The sequence below is a fragment of the Podarcis bocagei genome (genome assembly GCF_964188305.1).
Source record: "Podarcis bocagei genome assembly, chromosome: 15".
NCBI lineage: Eukaryota > Metazoa > Chordata > Lepidosauria > Squamata > Lacertidae > Podarcis > Podarcis bocagei.
In genome coordinates this window covers 12,115,908-12,138,004 of record NC_138141.1, presented here as the reverse complement: position 1 = coordinate 12,138,004, position 22,097 = coordinate 12,115,908, and the positions used below count along the sequence as shown (strand labels likewise).

At 44.1% G+C, this 22,097-nt stretch overlaps 1 protein-coding gene across 7 annotated transcripts in view; it reads left to right on the top strand.

Moving 5' to 3' along the window:
- Window positions 1-22,097, top strand: part of PKNOX2 (PBX/knotted 1 homeobox 2) — a 443,888-nt gene that overhangs the window by 314,064 nt on the left and 107,727 nt on the right. For all 7 annotated transcript variants that reach the window (XM_081171734.1, XM_081171729.1, XM_081171731.1 and 4 more), the window contains one exon: window positions 12,882-13,021. In XM_081171734.1, coding sequence (XP_081027860.1) covers window positions 12,882-13,021 — 140 coding nt within the window. The remainder of the gene's footprint in view (window positions 1-12,881; window positions 13,022-22,097) is intronic.

Genomic DNA, 22,097 nt, shown 5'->3' with positions numbered 1-22,097 from the left:
AAAATCTTCCTTTAATACAAAAACAGAAATGGGATGTCAAATATATGTTTAGGTTTTTAAAAGGAGACCTGTTTTTGCTCATACTTCATTTACTTTTATGAATTAGCAGTACATATTGGGAAGGAACAGTAGTATTCCTGTCAAATAAGCAAATGAAGGCTGCAAATCTTGGAACAGCAGTCATTTGTAAATCCCATTGGGCTCGATGGGAGTGACTCCTGAGAAGACCTGCCTAGAAGGTGAGTAACTGGGCAGTAATTCTTATTAGCTTATCCTGAGTCCACATGGGGACAAGACATTGATGGGGCACCTCTAACCTCCAGGACAAATAATGTGACAAAAATACTGCACATTGAGAATCTCAGCTTCCCTGATCATTCCCTTGCAACTCAGTGCCATGTAAATTTGGTGCCGAATGGAAGCCACGCTGCCAGGGTCAGATCCACTTGAGAAGAAGAAGAAGAAGAAGTTTGGATTTGATATCCCGCTTTATCACTACCCAAAGGAGTCTCAAAGTGACTAACATTCTCCTTTCCCTTCCTCCCCCACAACAAACACTCTGTGAGTTGAGTGAGGCTCAGAGACTTCAAAGAAGTGTGACTGGCCCAAGGTCACCCAGCAGCTGCATGTGGAGGAGCGGGGAATCGAACCCGGTTCACCAAATTACGAGTCCACCACTCTTAACCACTACACCACACTGGCTTGAGGGCTCCTGATCAGCACGTCTGGCATTTGGTGCCAAATTTAAATGGCGTCAAAGGCAAGCAGCACATGCAGAGGAACAATTGGGAACCCTATCTGATATGCTGTAAATTTCATTGCCCAATTTGTGAGCCAGTGTGGTGTAGTGGTTAAGAGCGGTGGACTCGTAATCTGGTGAACTGGGTTCACTTCCCCGCTCCTCCACATGCAGCTGCTGGGTGACCTTGGGCTAGTCACACGTCTCCCCCCCCCCTTTTTTTTTTGCATATAAAGATGTGTTTATTAGGAGAAATTTGCACTAAAATGGTGATGAATTTTCAGGAGGCTTTTAAGGCAGTAATTATAGCAAATTGCTACAAAATGTGGAGAACAGAATTTAATACAGTGGTACCTCGGTTTTCGAACGTAATCCGTTCTGGAAGACCGTTCAAGTTCCGAAACGTTCGAAAACCAAAAACTTAATACAGAAGCCTCTCAGCCTCACTCACCTCACAGAATGTTTGTTGTGAGGGAGGAAGGGAAAGGAGAATGTTAGCCGCTTTGAGATTCCTTAGGGTAGTTATAAAGCGGGATATCAAATCCAAACTCTTCTTCTTCTTCTCAGTGGCACACGGCCTCCCCACATTTCGCAAAGGAGCATGCTTATAACAGCCATGTCCCCATAACAAGGCAAACTTTGCAAGCCTTCTCCTGACCCTGCCTTTCCATTGCTTTTAAAAACCAAGGGAGTGTTTGCTCATAAGAGATCCTAGAAAAGCAAAAGCATAATTTCCTTCTAGGGATCACTTGTCCTGATTCTCTGAGAACCTGTTAGTCAAAGCTATTGTGGCGTAGTGGTTAGAGCATTGGACTTGGCATGGGGAGACCTGGGATTGAATCGCACTTGGCCATGAGGTTCACTGGCAATTGACTTTGGGTCAGTTGCCATCTCTCAGCCTAACCTACTTCACAGGGTTATTGTAAGGATAAAATTGGAGGAGCGGGCATGTATACTACCTGAGCAACCTGTGCAATAAACGTGTACAGTACTAGATAAAAATAATAAAATAAAATTATAATATAATATAATATAATATAATATAATATAATATAATATAATATGAATTGTTGGCCAGCCTACCAAGCTCTTTCTGATCCCTTTTGCAAGAGCTTCTGGGTGCTAGAGCAGCCATATCAGCCTCACCTGTGCCTCACTCAATGTGCAGCAGCAGGGCCAGCTCTAACCATTAGCCAGAATAAGGAAGCCTTCTCAGGCAAATGATCTAGGGCGGGCATAGGCAAACTCTGGCCCTCCAGATGTTTGGGACTGCAATTCCCATCATCCCTTACCACTGGTCCTGTTAGCTAGGGATGATGGGAATTGTAGTCCCAAACATCTGGAGGGCCGAAGTTTGCCTATGCCTGATCTGGGGTGTCATAAAAGGGAAGGAAATGGTTAGTTAGTTTTTAATGTCAGGAAACATACTTGTGGGATTTATTGTCTCAGGTGTGAAAGTACCGTATTTTTCGCTGTATAACACGCACCCGACCATAACACGCACGTAGTTTTTAGAGGAGGAAAATCCGTAGGCATGCCACCCGTAGGCATTCCCTCCATAACACGCACAGACATTTCCCCTTACTTTTTAGGAGGAAAAAAGTGAGTGTTATGGTGCAAAAAATACGGTAGCTTGACTGCTTTTAGATACTATTGGTTGTAGTCAACCAAATTCTACTCACAGTAGCCCCATTGAAAGGAGTGGAACTTAGTTGTGTCCTTTAATACAAACGGCCTCCTCTGAGTAGGACTAACATTGGATGCAACCCTATGCACCTTGACTGGGGGTTGGGGGTACTAGTTATTCCTCAGGCAGAAAAATGGCTTGGGCCAGATCCATGCAGCATACAAGGTTAATGGGAGAGTCCTGGTAAAGGGTTACATCCGGGGCTAGTTCTACTCAGAGTCAACCCGCTGAAGTTAACAGACTTCATTAATTGGCTTCATTAATTTAGCTTGGTTAATTTCAGCAGGGCTACTTTAGACTGGCATTGGTTGCCACAGTACAGAGCTTGGAAAGGAACTAATTCTAGTTCGTGTTTGCCCTTTGGCGAAGCAAACTGCTTTTGTTCACATTCGGTTCATCGTTCAAGCCCATGCATATAATTCTCAGCACAAACCCCACTAAAAACAGCATTCCAAGGGTTACACGCTGCTGTGCTAAAGTATGAAATATATGTAAGAAGACTAAGAAAAACAACAAAACACACCATAGTGGAATGTGAATTATTTAATTTTCTTTCCCCTAACAAGTATTATCTTTAGGCTTAAAGGTCCAAAGAGTCTAAAGCATTTAAAAAGAAGAAGAAAGAAAACCACGTTAGTGAAGTGAGTGAATTAAGTTCATTTTGAGGTAGAACTTTGAATGATTTCTAGTTCACCTTCAGCTAGAATACCCCAAAATGAAGTTAATTCACATTTTGTTCACCCGGCAGTCACTACTTTCAGGTGTAGTTCACATATTTCCAAATGTCACTAAACCGAACTAGTTCCTTCCAAGCACTGACAAAATACGAGAGGAAATGGCTTTGACCCTGGGTAGGTGCAGGAGTGGAAAGCGGAATGCAATTGTTCTGTGCACACACAGAGAGTGTGAGCGCGAGAGCCGATTTGTTTCGCTTCTGGCTTTCTGAGATATGTGGCAAGGTGCAGCTCCCTGCATTGCGAAGGCCACTTTGCCACCTCGTAGAGGATTTCTGGGCTGGAGTGAAATCTTTGCGTTATGAGCCTCTTTCAAAGTCACACGGGCCTCTTTATCCTCATCTCTTAAATGTGTCCCTCTGGTGAGAAAGGTCACTTTGCACAAATGATACCTTGGTGGGGTTTTTATGGCTCTTGGAACTTCTGTGTCATCGTTTGTTCGCTTCGCTGCTCCTCTTGGTTCCTTCTTTCACTTCTCTTCCCACCCCCCCACCCCCACTCCAACGAACTAAGTTGAATAGACGTGGTGTTTTATAAAACACAGCTCCATTTCCCATTAGCTGTTCCTTGAGTGTGACTTCTTTCCTGCTTAGGCAGCTGAAACTGGAGACGGAAGAGGCAGCGGGGAAATGTAGTTAACTGTTCATTCCTACTGGGAGTTTCGGAGGGGGGGTGCGGATTCTGACACTAGAAGAGCTTCATCATACTGTCACACTTTCCCACCAAAGTCTGTTTGAATTCTTTTACTTGTGCAAAGAAGGGCAATAGTAGAAGATGCTAAAAATGAAATAGAACACCGACGCTCTTGCCCGAATCCATTAGGAATGACCACCATGCCCAAACACAGAAACAGTTCAGATTCCAGTTGCTTCCCCCCCCCCCATCCCTCCCAGCGACCCTGATCCGCAAAATACTTTCCTGGCCAAGCACCTTGAACTCTCTCCCTGCATTCCCTCCCTGTAGTTTCCTTGGGAAGCTACGGTTGCCTCTGATCAGTGTTTTGTGGCAGGGATACCAGCGCATACCAGAAAAAAGGGATGTGAGTGGCGCTGTGGTCTAAACCACTGAGCCTCTTGGGCTTGCCGATTGGAAGGTCAGCAATTTGAATCCCCGTGATGGGGTGAGCTCCTGTGGCTCTGTCCCAGCCCCTGCTAACCTAGCAGTTCGGAAGCACACCAGTGCGAGTAGATAAATAGGTACCGCTGCGGCGGGAATGTAAACCGTGTTTCTGTGCTCTCTGGTTTCCGTCACAGTGTTCCGTTGCTCCAAAAGCAGTTTAGTCCTGCTGGCCACATGACCCGGAAAGCTGTCTGCGGACAAATGCCGGCTTCCTTGGCCTGAAGGCAAGATGAGTGCCACAACCCCATAGTCGCCTTTGACTTAACCATCCAGAGGTCCTTTACCTTTTTAGTTTTACTTACATACCAGAAATGGAGACAGAAATTTGTGGCAGTGCATACCAGAAATTTAGGTTTGCACAGTTAAAAGTGGATTAAATCACTCTGCCACCCTGTCCACCCCAACCTTTTAAAGTGGTTTTTCAGAGTTTAGGTATTGACTGAGAAACACACTGAAAAATGCAGGAGTAATGAACTATTAGCAGGAAGATGTGTAAATGTTGCATCAGCAAATGAGGATTTCAGGCTTTCAAATTGTAGTGGCACCCTGTGCAGAGCCAAAATCTGCCCACGACACCCCCTGGCTTCTATTCTGCTCAGTTAACTGCGTCACAGTTTCAACACCCCGCAGCGCCCCCTAGAGCCAGCTCCCAGTGCAGCAGAACTGGTTAGACTGCCATAAACCCACCTCTGAATGTCCACTGTTATATATATAAACCACCCTGCAAACTGACTAGAATAAATGCTCAATAAAGACTGGGCAGTCTAACTTGTGTAAGCTTTGTACAAGCAAATCAGGATGATTGCTCAGTAAACTGGTGGTCTGGAGCTATCCTTAAACTCCCAAGGGCCACCGCAGCCTTTTACCCTGATGTAATAGGAGTTAGGTCTCTTCTGCATTGCCCCATCACCACCACCCTAGATCGATCCAACCCAAACTGAGACCTAATTACAAATGCTGGACCAGGCGCCAAACCAAATCAGGGGGACCTTGCATAGCCCTAGTTTGAAAGATGTTCCTGCTTTCATCTAATTCCATGTTCGAATATATAAAAGGATGTCACATAGAGGAGGGGGAAAGGTTGTTTTCTGCTGCTCCAGAGAAGCGGACACGGAGCAATGGATCCAAACTACAAGAAAGAAGATTCCACCTAAACATTAGGAAGAACTTCCTGACAGTAAGAGCTGTTCGACAGTGGGATTTGCTGCCAAGGAGTGTGGTGGAGTCTCCTCCTTTGGAGGTCTTTAAGCAGAGGCTTGACAACCATATGTCAGGAGTGCTCTGATGGTGTTTCCTGCTTGGCAGGGGGTTGGACTCGATGGCCCTTGTGGTCTCTTCCAACTCTATGATTTTATGATTCTATGATTCTATGTTTCTAATTCTGTTATCTGGCCTGTAAGAGAGAAATTCCTATGAGTGTTTAGTACGAAATGAACTTGCCTCTGGATTCAGGTTGGACTAAATGACCATTGAGGTTCCTAATGTACCATGGGCCTATGGATTTCACACTTCTGTAGCATACCATCATCATAGCCTGTTTAGTTGTGTGCCACAAAATTGTTCCCAAAGTGGTTTACAACATATCAAACAAACTGTAAGTTTTTTAAAAAAACATTTTGTACATACAAAGCATCACCTTATTCCAGACGCCGTAGTTTGGATCTCAGATGCAAATCTTCAGACCTCCAGGGGCCCCAAACCACCTCTCAGCTGGGGAATTGCAGAAACTCTCTGCCCGGCCTTTAACCCACCAAACAGGTCTTATGTCCGATGTTATTGTGGGCTCTCATCCCACCTGGGAAGGTATTTAGATTCTCCTGAAACATACCTGTTTGTGATTTTGCTGAAAGGGTTCCTTGTGTGAAAGCATCGTTTTTTACAGAAAAGCCCGGACAGAAGGCAAAAGTAGACTTCCTATTCCAGTAGCTTAGCATAAATATTCCCTCCCCCTGCCCCCACCATATAAAAGACTGCTTGATGGGGCTTTTCAAAGGCAACAGAACTGACTGTCATAAAAGGGCTGGATTTTATGAAAATAAAGAGGAAGCAATGGGAAAAACATCCTTTGAGGACAGAGCAACTGCTTTAATAATCTTCTGGTTCTGCTAGGGGCCAGTAATATTGAGCATAATCTCTCCAAATACACAGGAGAATCTGTCTTTTGAAAATTGGGAATCTGCATAAAAATCCTGCACTTCATATGTTGCTTTATAATAAATTAAAGCATCTCTAATGGAAGTTCTTTCCCTGCTATTTTGTCCTTGAAGTTTAGGGAATAAAGTCCTGAAAAGTGAGCGCATACATTAAAGATGCAATATCTTTCCAAGCATGTTGCAGATGAACCCCGGTGATCAGAGTACATGCGGTGAAACTGCACTTGATTGTTGTCAGTCAGATGAACAAGAAGACGGTTTTGCTGCCTCTTATTTTCTGATTTTGTGTCTTGGTATTTCGCTCTAGGACAGTAAAGACTACATAAATCTGGTACAGCTGTAAAACTGAGAAGGGTGGAATCATCTGTATACTGCAGTAAGCAGTATACCCCAAATTGACTTAGGTGTTTTCATGCTAGTGAGAGACTAGTGAGAGTCTGGGTGATACAAACCTTATCCTGATTAAATATATGAGGCATACATTTTGATGTTTCTGCTGATGCTCATTTCTCATGTTGCGTGTCCAGGACCCCCAAGATACCCCTGAATAAAAACACAGTTCACACATCATTTTTGTTTGGGTTTTTGGCACAATTTTGGTCACAACTTTATTGAATTACAGTGTGTGAGTGGTTGCTTAGGCATTGGTTAGTGACTATCTGTTCCCACTTGGTGGTAGGAACAGAACTGACAACTGCACCCTTGCGGAAATCAGTAAGGGTAAATGACTGGCAGAATCCAAGACCAGGGAGAAGAGTCGGTGGAAGAAGATTGGAGGAAATTTAAAATTTATTTGCAGAAACATTGTAAAATTTTTGAATGTTGATGACATTGAAATGAATTGAAGGGGCTCTAGCAACAAGGTAAAAAATACGAGGGGATTAATAATAGATAAACTAATAGATTATGAATTTGCTGAACTAAATTTAAAAGGGATACAAAAATGGGAGACGCGAGGAAGTCAGGAAAATAAGTTACTAAAGTGGAGAGATTAAGAGAGAAATTTTGTTTTTCTTTTATATGTGTTTTTTCTTTTGGGGGGGTTTTGTGTTTAATGTTTGTATTTTTGTATTTTGTAGTTCTGTGTTTTTGTATTTTGCATTTGTTGTTCGTTTTTCTAAACTTTTTTATTGATAAAACCTAATAAAATTTTTTTTAAAAAAAGGAAGTCAGTAAGGGTAAACAATTTTGTGGAGAGAATAAAGCTGGGCACCAGACTCTCACCTCTCCCCAAATGCTCTCATAGGCTCTTGCTTGGCCCTAGCCCTTTGCCAGGGATTTGGACAAAAGCATGGCGACCCCTTGGATTCCTTTAATGGAATACCCTTGCAGCAGCAGCATTAGAGGGGCAGGCACAGCCAACCACATCCCCTCCACCAACCAAAAATTAACCAATGCCTAACCGCAACCTTACAAGCTGTGACGGTTTGCTACAAAGTAGGCAAAACCCAAATGGCACCAGCCAATCAGCCAAATGGTAAAATTCCTACCAGGCCCCTGCCCCAAAGCAGATGACCCCATGACAGGCATAGCAAGGTCAGAGCGAACAAACCCTAAATAAAGGGAGGGTGAGCAGGTAATCCGATGTGCGCAGCGAAAAGAGGAAGCTCACCGCTGCGCGCAGGGAACATATATAGCACCCCATCAATCAAATAAAATGCAACAATAAATTGTCCCCAGCAACAATTGAAGGTGTCCAATCAAATTCATGGCTGTCCAAACTAACCCGCCCAGCAACAGGGGATGTCATGGTTTCTCCCACCACAACACGTGCTCTCCATGAAGGAGAACCCGCTTTATCATGGAAATGAAAGCGAATGGAGGACCAGAACATCATGTTTCTGGTCCCCCATTTCCATGTCAGGTGAAGACTCAAGTTCCTTAATCCAAGCCACTGTCAGTTTTTACCCTGTTCTGTTCCATTTGTAATATTTGTAGCTTATTTTTATTTCTTACCCTTTGGTAAGCTAATATGGGAATGCCAACTGGTCGATGAAAGACAAGGCGTATCTTTTAGAAATAATTAAAATGGATTCTGGACCAGTTGTAGTTTCCTAACTGTTTTTTAACAGTGGTCCCACCAGGAGAGAATTGCAGTAGCCCAACATGGATGGTATCAAGAAAAGTAGCAATATAAATAAATATGTAGATAAGTATAAATGTAGTAAATAAATGCACAAGTTATAAACAGACATACTGGTACTGTAGTTTCTTCTTTTGCCACCAACGCTTCCTTTATTTTACCTTCTCATATTTGCCTCTTCTTAAAGAGGTGCTGTGAGCCAGTGCAGCCTTGGACCGTTCCCCAACAGGAGTTCGTCATAGTCAGCAAGCTGGTGCTTTGATCAATCATTAGCATCAACCTTCTGGTTTAATTAAGTCCAAAGAAAGTGACCTGGGGAAGGCAGGCTGGATGGCTTCATGTCAGAGCTGCGTTAACGGGCGACAATGGTACTTTGTTAAAATGCATTAACGTTCACTTTACATTCCTCTCATCTCTTTAAAAGCTCCAAAATCTCTTGCATTACACAGACCTCTGGTCACTTGGCTGTGAAATGCATTCAGTCCGCAGCAATGGAGGCAATACAATTGCTTTAAATCCTGTTTAGAATTTCCAAAGCCCTTTGGAAGCCCATAGTGATTCATTAGCCTTGTTCAGGCCAGCAACAATGGAGACCACAAGGCATTTGCACCATGAATTTTTCGGAGTTTTAGTCTGAGCCCTCCCTTTGTGCCTTTCTTTCTCAGCTTGTTGCCATTGCTATTATATATGTGTGTGTGTGTCTGTCTGTACACACACACCCTTTGTTTTATTTTACTCTGAAGTTTTCAACTCCTTTTCTCCATACAATCTGCTACTTCAGAGATCAACCCAGATGTTTTCTCTTAGTGCTACTACAGCTGTTTCCAGGGCTCTTCTTGCTTTGCTTTGGTGACACGTCACATGCTTGGTAGTGGCCTCTAGATTATGAAACCACTGTCTGCTTTCTGTTCAGTTGTCTCCCAATCTGGCTACTTTTAGGTGTGCTGTGAAGACCTTTTTATCCCACCAGGCCTTTGGGGTGTACAGTTTTTTCCCTGTTGACCTTGCTGGTCTTGAGTTCTGCTTGTTTTATATGTTCCTGCTGGTTTTTAAGTGGGGTTTGTTGTTGTTGTTACTTTAATTCATAGAAGCCAACTCCTAGGGACTGAGGTCAATAAAATATTTGAGGGAGTCGCCCCCACCAAGTTGATGGCATGTCCATTCAAATAGTGTGTGTGTGCTGTGTCATGTGATCAATAATGGGGGTGGGGCTTACCTCCCCCCCTGCCCCCCACATTCAAGTTGACACCCCTGCATTAATTATATATTTGCTGGCCACCCTGTGCTCCCTTTGGGAGGAAGAAGCAGAGTATAAACCCATTGAAATAGGTCACCTTTCCATAGCTTCCCCTTATGTCAGAAATAATACATTTTTCACAACCTTGATTTAGAAATGGTCCACATTTATTATGTTTGGGAGTGACCAGTTTCAGGATGACGTGAGACCATATGCTTTATTCTCTGTGATTTCTTACTCTGGCCTGTCTGCCTGGAAGCATTCCCTACTGTTGTCAGTGGGGCTTGCTCCCAAGTAAGTATGTAGGAGATTCTGTCCTATTCACATTGGCCATATTGAATCTCCATGTTCATAGGTAAAGGTAAAGGTAAATGGACCCCGACCATTAGGTCCATTTGTGGCCGACTCTGGGGTTGTGGTGCTCATCTCGCTTTACTGGCCGAGAGAGCCGGTGTACTGGTTCCGGGTCATGTGGCCAGCATGACTAAGCCGCTTCTGGCAAACCAGAGCAGTGCACGGAAATGCCGTTTACCTTCCCACCGGAGCAGTATCTATTTATCTACTTGCACTTTGAGGTGCTTTCGAACTGCTAGGTTGGCAGGAGCAGGAACTGAGCAATGGGAGCTCACCCCGTCATGGGGATTCAAACGCCGACCTTCTGATCAGCAAGTCCTAGGCTCTGTGGTTTAACCCACAGCGCCACCCGTGTCCCATGTTCATAGGAAGCATGCCTTTGAATACCAGTGGCTGGCAACAAGAAGAGAGGGATTTAATGCTCAGATTCTGGGCTTCCAAGACACATCTTGCTGGTCACTATTAAAATATGCTGGGCTATCTGAGGCTTTGATTTGAACCACTCAACAGGACACGTCCTATGATCATCTTGGGGGAAAATAAACTTTCACACCAGAACTTAGCAGGTACCTAGCACTTGTGATTGGTAGTATGTGTATGCCAGGCAAGACTTCCGGGGCTCACTTTGCAGGGTGTTATCACACAGGTGAGGAACTTGTGACCCTCCAGATATTGCTGGCCAGCAACTCCCATAGCCCCCAACCATTGTACATACCGCTTGAGAGTGATGAGAGTTGTAGTTCAATAGTTTCTGGAAAGGCAGAGGTTCCTCACCCTGCTGTAATAGAACTGCAGCCTGAAGAGAGTAAAGTAAGCAACTCAGTGGGCTTGTGATCCTGCTCCTCTTAGCTGTGACCTTTTGGTCTCTTCCAACAGAGTCTCTTTCCATTGACTTTCTTGAGCAGAATAGGTTGGAAAGACCTCTGCATTGCCCACATTCCTGTCTCCTCTTCCAAGGCTGGCTTAGTACATTATTGGTATAGCTTGAAACCAGCCTGACCTCTGTCTATTTGCTGCAAAATACATGAAGGGCATTTAGATCTCATAATCTACTTCTGAGGCATGGAATCCCTTTTCGCTGCCAGGAAACCTTATACAGATACATTACCTACTCGAGGTATTTGCACAGGGGCCTTGCTCTTTATTTCTCTTTTAAACTTGGCACTATAGCACATTAACAGGGGACTCCATTAGGCATGGGGATAATTGCATTTATTCCAAGGAGCAATAATAGTTTAGCAAAAGCCACATGCAAAAAGAGAGCGCCCAGCCTAGAACCCATCAGCCAAACCGCTTCTGTGCTGGTTGTACAATGATTTCTGCTGGAGAATTCCATGTATGGTTTGACTAAAAGTAAGGCATGAAACAGATACCATCTTTGATTCTACTTTGATGGGTGGAGAGAATAAATGCTACTATTAAAAGATCTGGGTTAAGGGCTAAAAAAGAGGCAGAGGAGTTCATATTCTGCTGACCAGTGTAGTGGTTAGCATCGCCTTCCCTAACCTGGTGCCCTCCAAATGTTGCACTACAACTCCCATCATCCCTGACCATGGGCTGTGTTGGCTGGGCTGATGGGATTTGTAGTCCGACATCAGGAGGACACAGGTTGGGTAAGGATAGGTAGAGTGCTCAATTCAAATTCTTACTCAGCCATGAAATTCACAGGGTGTTCTTGGGTCAGCCTTGCCTAACTCGTAAGGTTGTTCTAAAGATAAAGAAGTGGGGAAGAAGTTTATATACTGCAATGAATTTGTTGGAGACAGACAAGGGTAAAAACACGAATAAAAATCGTGTATAGAATAAGAGCTGCAACAGGTTAGGCCATCTGACCTCATCTACTTTCTATATATATTTACCTTCCATGGGTCAAATAGCAGTTTCTGGGGAAGCATGTTATATTGGGGAAATGGCATGTGCAGGGTTAAATATCCCTTTCCTCAGTGTCACAAACCTGATCTGATTCTGAGGCCCTCTTTCATACGTTTTTAAAATAGAACACTCTGTTCAGATATCTCCTGTGTCTTCATGTGTAGCATTGGCTTGAGTTTCCAGTGTTTAATAAAAACCTTTATATACAAACATGCATCCATGACTAAAGAGAAGATTAAAAATTGTTTCAAGAACAAATCAATGAACTGCAAAAGATTCTTGGAACTCCACAAACGCCAGCATCATTTTGGCATAAACACAGTTCAACAGCTACATATAGAAGAAAGTAGGCTGGTGGCACTGAAATTTCCATATGGAATACAGAAAATGTTGTTCTTTCACGCTCTGATATGCTTGTAAGCAAGTATGTAAGAAGGCATCAGTTTTCTGTTCCAACCTGTATTCTTGCAACCAGCGCTGTTTCTGTTCTGCTACAGTTTGGCTTCTGCTAAAATGTACATTATCTGTCTTGTTACTATGGCCCAAACTGACATAATTATGCAACTGAATGCATTTCGACGGGAGGAAAATGTCAAAAGCAATGCAGAAAACAATGTGGTTATTTATGCAATGCTGGTGGACTAAAGAAAACCCCCCTAATGATTAGCAAATATCAGTTGCATTCACTTGCGTGATTTCCATTCCTGACCTCGGGCGAACGTGAGAATGGTGGCAATTTCCATTTGTGCTTCCATTTCCTACCGAGCTTTCTGACATCCCTACTTTCAAGCGACCCGTAGAAATGCTAGTGAAGTTCCCCGCTTCTCCCAAAAGCAACTGCGTGTGCATAATTTGATTTCTTTTGCCTTTAAACCTCTTGCTTTCCTGTCCTCTTCTTAACAGATGACTGCCACAGCGCAACAGCCGGCCAAAGCCCAGCCAGTACACATCAACACACCTTCGGCAGCCACCAACACTCCTATCCCCAGCACTCCCATCGACCCTCAGGCACAACTGGAGGCTGACAAGCGAGCTGTCTACAGGTACAGAGGGATTCTGCTGCCAGGCTGCTCTTTAATGTCGCTTCCCATCCCTGTAGCGGCATGCTGAGATATTATTGGAATCTGGCCTGGGGCTATCTTGTCAGCGAGATGCTGCACAGAGGCTGCTTCTTAGCCGTCTTTGTCAATAGACTGAAAAAGACAGGTTCCAGTGCATGTTCAACTAGGTGAGCCTCAAGCTGAGGACTTAAAAGAGATTTGCTTTCTTTGTTGGAGCTGGAGTTAAATTACAGGCAACAGAATGGTGATGTGGCAGTGAATGTTTTGAACGATGGAGGGAAAATGGCTTAGGGGCCCTGTCTGAGTGATCCGTTTCTTCTTTGGCAATGCAAATGCATCTTGATTCTCGCTGGCTGAACGCAGACCACTTCAGTTTTAGGGGTCGGACATATTCAGAGCACTCAAAAGTAAGGTTGGCTCCTGATTTAAAGAAATCTAAAAATTTCCTGGGGGTAGGTAAAGGTAAAGAACACCCTGGCGGTTAAGTCCAATCAAAGGCGGCTATGGGGTTGTGGCACTCATCTCGCTTTCAGGCTGAGGGAGCCGGTGTTTGCCCACAGACAGCTTTCTGGGTCATGTGGCCAGCATGACAAAACTGCTTCTGGCGCAACAGAGGACTGTGACGAGTGCCAGAGTGCATGGAAATGCTGTTTACCTTCCCGCCACAGTGGTACCTTTTTATCTACTCACACTGGTGTGCTTTTGAACTGCTAGGTTGGCAGGAGCTGGGACAGAGCAACAGGAGCTCACCCTGTCACGGAGATTCGAACCGCCAACCTTCTGATTGGCAAGCAAGCCCAAGAGGCTTTGTGGTTTAGACCACAGCGCCACCCGCATCCCTCTATCCTGGGAGTAAGCTCCATTGCATTCCGTAGGAACATGGAAAAGGGAGCCAGCACTGCTCACCCCACCATAGCTGTCAACTTTTCCCTTTTTTTAAGGGAAATTCCCTTATTCCGAATAGGATTCCTCGCAAGAAAAGGGAAAAGTTGACAGCTATACACTCCACAAAGCAGCCAAATGAGAAACAGGTATTCTCCATAGCCACCAGGTGCAAAGGAAGTTGGTTGTCAGTTGGAAATAAAGCTGTAGGAGGGAGAAAGAGGATTAGTTGCTGTGCCGAAACCCTTTCCATCTTTTAGTATCCTGGAAGAAGTCATGGCTGACTGGAACCTGGAAGAGGAGCATGTTTTGTTGCTGGTCCCACTTGTCGATCTCTAAAAGCACACTTAAAACAATATTAAAACGTATAGCATAAAAATAACATCTTAGAGAAGAGCCTTCACCAGAGGTGACATAATAGCGGTGGTAATTGATTGCATGCATATAATACTCATTTGCTTGAACACCACCAGTGATAACTCATTTTGGGGAATCACTCTTTGCTTTCTGCACCCACGGCCGACTGCCAATGAGCAGCCAATTGTCGGCGCGGTGCTTGAGTTTGTCAACACTCCTGAAGGGGACCTGCGATGCCAGCGCTATGTGAAAAACCCCTCTGCAGATGAGCTGCGTGAGTGAGGCAGCCTGCAATTTTGAGTCCTTTTGTAATTTTTGATTTCACACTGCATATTAGCAGATTTGTGTTTTATATGTGAAGAAAGGAGCTCGAGAAAAGGGGTGCAGGATAGAACAGCGGCGGGTGGGGTAGGGTGGCAAGGCAAGAAGAAGAAGTGTGTTTGAATCGAAGCCTTGTATATCACACCGAGTGCCTAGAGGGGATTCTTTTTGTTGTTTTTTTGTTTTTTTAATTAAAATTTCTTGCCTCTGGGTAGCATGACAGTTCAAAACCGCATTGGGGATTTTTCATTTCATGTCAATAAATTTAACAAGGCCCTATTCAATTCAAATTAAGGCTTAAGCTGTATCTTTTATGCTCTCCTCTTGGAGAGGACAGATAAAAAAGAAAAATATATGTGGCACTTAATTTCTCGTCTCGCACCTGCATGCTGATGCGCCAAATCCCCCAGCCTAAGCTAAAAGAGAGCAGTAAGAGGAGAATGTGATAGCAGTAAGTTTGTGTTGGTGGTGATTGATGTGTTAGGAAAGATAATCTCTTTCCACAAATCCAAAACTTCAGGACAAAGTGCCTGGTTCTGAATGGAACGTGCAGGAGTGCTACCTGGCCAAAGTACAACACAGTTTGGGAGAGCCTCTCTATAAGGAGCGGTACCTGGGTGTCCTTATTTTACTCTTTTCCTTCCATCCCCTTTTCCAGTTGCTCTGTGTCTACTAGACTGCAAGCCCATGAGCAGGGCTAGTGCCATTGCTCCTAATTTTTGTTCAGCACCTATAGATTTCCTAAATCCTCATTGTTGTTGTCTACATGATTGTTCTGTGTTGGTCAGTAGGACATTGACTGTGGCTGGATAGGTGGGTGGGTAGGAACAATGGAGGGTGGGTGGGTTTTGTTGTTATGAAACAGAAAATTCAGTATTTTAATAGTTAAAGTAACAAGAATGATTGGGGCTAAGTTCCTCTCAGAAGCATTAAGAAACAGAAACTTACATGCTCGGATGAAACATAGCGATCGCCTTGGAACCCTTTCCCTGTATTTCTGTTTTATTTTGCTTTTGAAATTGTTTTTGGGGTTCTTTGGACTGAAATAAAGTGTGTGTGTGTGAATGTGGAATCAGAAGTGGTGCCATTTTGTGCAGCAAAATGTCTTAGACTTCCCTGACGTTGATTAGTATCCATATAGAACTTAAAGAAGTAACTTTCTCCTGGTGTAAACTATATACACTTTCTTATATATGTAATAGGGACGCAGGTGGCACTGTGGGTTAAACCACAGAGCCTAGGACTTGCCGATCAGAAGGTCGGCGGTTCGAATCCCTGCAACGGGGTGAGCTCTCATTGCTCAGTCCCTGCTCCTGCCAGCCTAGCAGTTCAAAAGCACGTCAAAGTGCAAGTAGATAAATAGGTACCGCTCTGGCGGGAAGGTAAACGGCATTTCCATGTGCTGCTCTGGTTCGCCAGAAGCAGCTTAGTCATGCTGGCCACATGACCCAGAAGCTGTACGCCAGCTCCCTCGGCCAATAAAGTGAGATGAGCACCACAACCCCAGAGTCAGCCACGACTGGACCTAATGGTCAGGGGTCCCTTTACCTTAACAAAAATAATGAGTGATGCTAATTGCAAAATAATATTAATGTATGTGAAATCTGGCTGTGTATCAGTGATATATCAGGAACATTTCTGTCTCTTTTTTCTTACACACACACACACACACACACACACACACCAGTGCATAGTATGTCCATGCCTACAAGAGACAACAGCAAAACTCAGTTGTGGCACACTTTATTATGCCCATCTCCTGTTTTGTTCATGCCACTTACGGAGTTGGCCTTTGATCTCTTCCATCTTCTGCCACTTTTCCCATCTGAAATACATTAGTTGCTATGGAAATGCGTGGAGGAGGGCCCATGCAACTCCCAAATGCAAAGTAAAGGCAGTTTAATAACTGGTGCCTTGGCCTGAAAAATGCTCTGGATTACTTAAGGCCATTACTGGTGTACGTGTCTAATTTGTGTACACTCAGCGATGTGCTCCATAGAAGCAGCTAAGGATAGGAAGAGATACACACCAGGAGATGCAGCTTCAGAGAAACTTAAATTCCGACAGCCAAATTCTCATTTCTTACTTCCTGGTTCTCATTTAGCTGAGCTCCTTCGTTGAGCTGGCATACCTCATAGCAGCAACAGTGCGCTGGTCGGAGCTGAGCAAGGAAGTCACCACAGTAGGATCCAGGAGCAGCAAGAATAAGCTGAGATCCAGGAAAGGCTATCATGAGCCAAGCGAAGTTTCAACCTGATGTCAGGGGCTGGACTGAGGAGGAATGGTGGGGGCCGTCACCCCTTCTCCTGAACCTTCCCCAAAACAGGAGGACAGTATAGATTCAGAACAGTGGTTTGCAGAAGGGCATAGTTCAGAGGCTGCAGAGGAGAGAAGCTGGGAAGTACTGGGAGAGGAACAGCAGGAAGAAGAAGAAGAAGAAGCACCAGGGGAGAGACAGCTGACAGACTCAGTGTCCTTGGAAAGCATTCCTGACCTCTCCTCTCCTCTCCCAGGACCAGGTGAGAGTTGAGAGTAGTAGAACAGAAAGCTCAGAGACAGAAAGCTCAGATTAGCCGACGTAGGACTGATGTAGAATAGGAGAGACGTAGGGGGTGGGACTTTACTCGGAGCAACGCCATTATCTAGGGAAGACTGCTTTCCTTCGTCTCTCTCTGTGAATACTGAATAAAATTACTTGGTAAGAACTTTTATTGTTTATCTGATTCTTGGCTGCCACCCTGGGAGGGATTGGATTCCCCCAAACCCGACGCCTGAACAGAAAGCCTTTAGTGCAGCCTTTCTCGGCCTGTGGGTCCCCAGATATTGTTGAACTACAACTCCCATCACCCCTAGCTAGCAAGGCCAGAGCTCAGGGATGATGGGAGTTGTAGTCCAACAACATCTGAGGACCCAAGGTTGAGAAACACTGCTTTAGTGGCTCTATTCCAGGCATAGGCAAACTTGGCCCTTCAGGTGTTTTTGGCCTACAACTCCCATGATCCCTAGCTAACAGGACCAGTGGTCAGGGATGATGGGAATTGTAGTCCCAAAACATCTGGAGGGCCAGGTTTGCCTATGCCTGCTCTATTCTCTCAAAGAAAGGCAATGGGTGTAATCCACTAGGAACCTACAGCCCTGAACCATATCTCTCACTATCCCTGAACATTGTCCTTGCTGGTTGGTGCTAACAGGAATTAGACTGCAACAATATCATGGCGTGTGTGTGTGAATAGATTCCCCATTCCTGGCGTAGACAGATGCTCTACCTCAGGCACAGGCAAACTTGGTCCTCCAGATGTTTTGGGACTACAACTCCCATGATCCCTAGCTAACAGGACCAGTGGTCAGGGATGATGGGAATTGTAGTCCCAAAACATCTGGAGGGCCGAGTTTGCCTATGCCTGCTCTACCCTGTATCCCTATTGACTTACCAGTTGGGGCTATTGCATCTTTTAATGAGGCCCTTTCTATTTCACTGGCCATATTTGTGGTACCAGCGGTCCTAGCTGTGATGATGGGAAGAGTGCATTCAGCATTGTTGCTTGAGCGTGTATGGCAGCCCACAAAAAATCCTTTGTGGGGCAACCACTATGTCACAGGAGAGGGAGATGGTTCTTAAGTGGTTTGCACCTATTATGTGCTTAGTGGTGATGTGAGTCAGCTTGGACTCTAAAGAGCTGGTTGAGGATAACACATTTTTTGTCTACAGTGGTTTAATCTATTTCACCGTAATGGACAGAAGTGTTCTGCTTGTTTGTTTTTTGGCTGTTGTGGAAGTGATGCTGCCTGAAAGTCATAACTCATGTGCAGTCATTGCAACATTTAGCGGAACCCCCATTTATATCCGGAAGCTTTCTTCTGCCAGAGTGCACTCTACGCTTTCCGTAGACATCCAGAGAAATGCACTTTCTGATAGATTTATGGTTAGTGCTGAAATTTATAACTCACTCAGTTGCGTGGGGATCATTTTCTATTTTATTTTCCTTTAATATCTAGTAAAAGCAGCTTTTTTTCTTGGAGACAATAGAATAAAATGTTTCTGTTGGGAGCCTTTGGCTTTGAGGTTGCTCGCCGCTGAAAAAGATTCTGCGGAAAACTCTTCGTGCAGGTTGCAACAAACCTCAAAACCTTGCTTACAAGTTCTTCGTTGATGCTTCGAAGCATTCTGAAACCTGCACAAAGTTTTATGGAATAACTGTCCCGTTATTTTAAAGCTTGCACTAACATTTTGCACAGGAAATGAGGGACGAAATAACTGAAAATAAATTGAGGCCTGTCAAGCAGCTCCTCTGTCAACAAAATCCCTAGGACTGGGGGCTTCAGTGTTTAATCAGGCCAGTTCCTCTCCCAACATACCGTATTTTTCCGTGTTAAGACAGCCCCTAATTTTTTTAGACCACAACAAAAAATGGGGGGGGTGGAATTGCCCAAAGTTGTTGAGCTTTTCTTGGGGGGAGATTGCCTAGAGTTATTGAGCTTCTAAGAAAATAATATTGTCTTATACACGGGAAAATATGGTACCCCGCAATGCTAAATCTTTCATTATTGGGTAGACATCAGAGGCAACAAGTCCCTGAACAAATAAAGTCCACCTGACTTTGTCCTCTGCACTTCTCTTTTACTTGATTTTTAAACAGCCTTAGACTTAACCATTTTCCTAGTAGGCACTGGCAACCGTGAATTCTGTGCAGACAATAGAGGGCTGCTGGCATTGATCTCTCCATTCTTTTCCCATCCGTCTGCCTGGTTTCCATGCTGACTGTACAGAAAGGTAAACTCATCCCGCAACCCAGCCCCCCTCACCCTACCAGCATACTTGGGTCCTCCAGAGGTTTTGGGACTACAATTCCCATCATCCCTGACCACTGGTCCTGCTAGCTAGGGATGATGGGAGGGATGATCTTGCCACGAACGAGGCAGCACACGTTAGTGATCTCTTGGTAGACCACTAAAAAAGAAAGAAAAGAAAATCCCTCATGCTAGTAACTTTTGTGGACATATTTGCAAGACTGTTTAAAAAGCAAATGGAGACACATCCAGCATCCTGATGCCTCATTCTGCCTTGAGTTATGGGGATTAACTACTGTTAGGCACATAGGCCTTATGCCAGATCAAACCACCAGTCCATCTGGCTCAATATTGTATACTACACTGACTGGCAGCAGCTCTCCAAAGTTTCCAATTGAGGATATTCCCTTTAATTTTTTTTTTAAGTTTATTATAAATTTTATTTATAATTTTCGTAATCACATAAACAAAGCAGTATATTAAACATCGACTTCCCTTCCATGGTTCCTTCTGATTACCCCTTATCAGAGCCGTAGCTAGGCGATCTTGCACCCCTGGCAGAACCATCCAGATTGTGCCCCCTAGCCATGGACAAATTAGTTCTTCTTTCTGCCTCTTCTATACTTATGAGGCAATAATCAATAATTTTATTTCTAGACATATTTATGCGACATATTTATATTTATAAGGAAGCAGTGGTGCTATGGGGTCTGTAGCCCATGCACTCGGATGGCCACGTGGTGAACTTTTCAGAGCACAGCCCTGCCTTTGAAGGGCTGTCACAGGACAGTTGTCTGAAAAAGCCTGGTTTAAATATGAACAACCATTAGACATGAGAGCAGGAGGGGTCTAGAAGCAGCGGCGGAGGAAGCCACTCGGGCGCCTGGGGGGGTGTGCCCAGGGGCGGGGTGAGCTGCCCTTGGGGCAGGGCGAGGGCGGGGTGCACCGTGGGGCCTCTGGAGTCTGCCTGCCTCCTCCCACTCAGTCGCCCTACAGCTGTGGGGGAGGGACGCAGCGGGTGGACCATTTAGGCAGTGCAGAGCCTGCACGCGCCCAAGCCACTGGGACGCGTGGCTCTGGTGAGCTGCAGGCCCCGCGGTGAGTGCCGCCTGGCATTTTGTCACCCCCCTCAGGGGTCACACCCAGGGTGACCCGCCCCCACCGCACCCCCTTCCTCTGCCCCTGTCCAGAGGTTGCCCATCTGTAAAAAAACAACACCTGGACAACAAACAACAGTTACATGGCTCAGTCGCAGACCCCATCCACACTAAATATTTATTTTTATTTTTATTTTTGTATATATACATTTTTATTGATTTTTTTAACATATCAGTTCCAACAGTCATACAACATAACTTCTCATCTTATACAGTATTTTGGACTTCTGTCAACACCTCTGATGATTTTCCGTTTTTATCCCTTATTCTGCATTTCTTACTTTCTGTATTACATATAATTATCCTTAACTAATAATTCTCTTCATAGTCTTTCTTGAAATATTTCAAATAATCCACCTTACAAAACTTCTTGCAATCCTACTAGCGTAATCTGTTCATCACAATTACTTTTCAAATAATTCATATATTTACACCAGTCTTCTAAGAATCTCTGATCCCGCAGGTTTCGAATCCTTCCTGTTAATTTATCTAATTCTGCGTAGTCCATCAACTTCACCCTCCATTCTTCTTTCATCGGTAATTCTTCTTGCTTCCATTCTTGAGCCACTGCACTAAACATTTAAAGCAGTATCGCACCACTTCAAACAGCCATGGGTTCCCCCAAAGAATCATGGCAGTGTAGTTTGTTAAGGCTGCTGAGAGTAAATAGGCCCCCAGTTCCCTTATGGAAGAGGGGGATTTGATTGCTGAACCGCACAGGCAATTGTAGCTTTGAAAGGGGAAGAGGTGTCTCCTAGCATCTCTCAAGAGCCTTAACAAACTACAGCCTCCAGGATTTTGGGGTGGGAAGCTATGATTGTTTAAAATGGCATGATAGTGCTTCAGTTGTACATTGCAGTCTTTCCCTCTGCGGTGCAATGCATTGGATTTCTTTCTTTCTTTTTAAATTTGTTTTTTATACATTTATTTTTTTTAAAAAAAAACACATTTAAAAAATAAAAATTCATTTTCATAGGCTTACAAAATAATATCATTTTTAACTTGTAGACCAAGTTATGAAAGAGAAGGAATGGCAGAGTTATTGCCATTGCATTATGATGTACAATAACATCTGATGTTATTTAGGCTGGTGGACATACAGGCAAGTAATAGTTTGTACCAGTAACAATTCAAAATTTTTTTATTCAATGCCCATTATTTTTATCATTAGTTAAATATATCATACTTAAATAGAGAAATAAAAGTGGGTGAAGGGGTGTATTTCTTTCTACATTAGAGTAATTTTTTTTTTAATTTGCACCTTACATATTTATTTAAAGAATTTTTCTCCTGCTCTTCAGCCATAAAATAAAATAAAAAGGCTTCGAGGGGCTTACAGATCGCTCAAAGAATCTAAAAAGAAACAGCACCAAAGGAAAATGTATTGGGAGGGAGGAGGAAATTAGAAAACTCAGGTGGGCTGTGACTCTCACCCCAGTTCTTGCAGACATTGAAGGAGGTATTGAACTTCTCAAACACTCCTGCTTGATTTCTTGAGAGATCTCTAACCCCCAAATTCTATCAATTTCAGTAGAATCTGATTGCAACTAAAT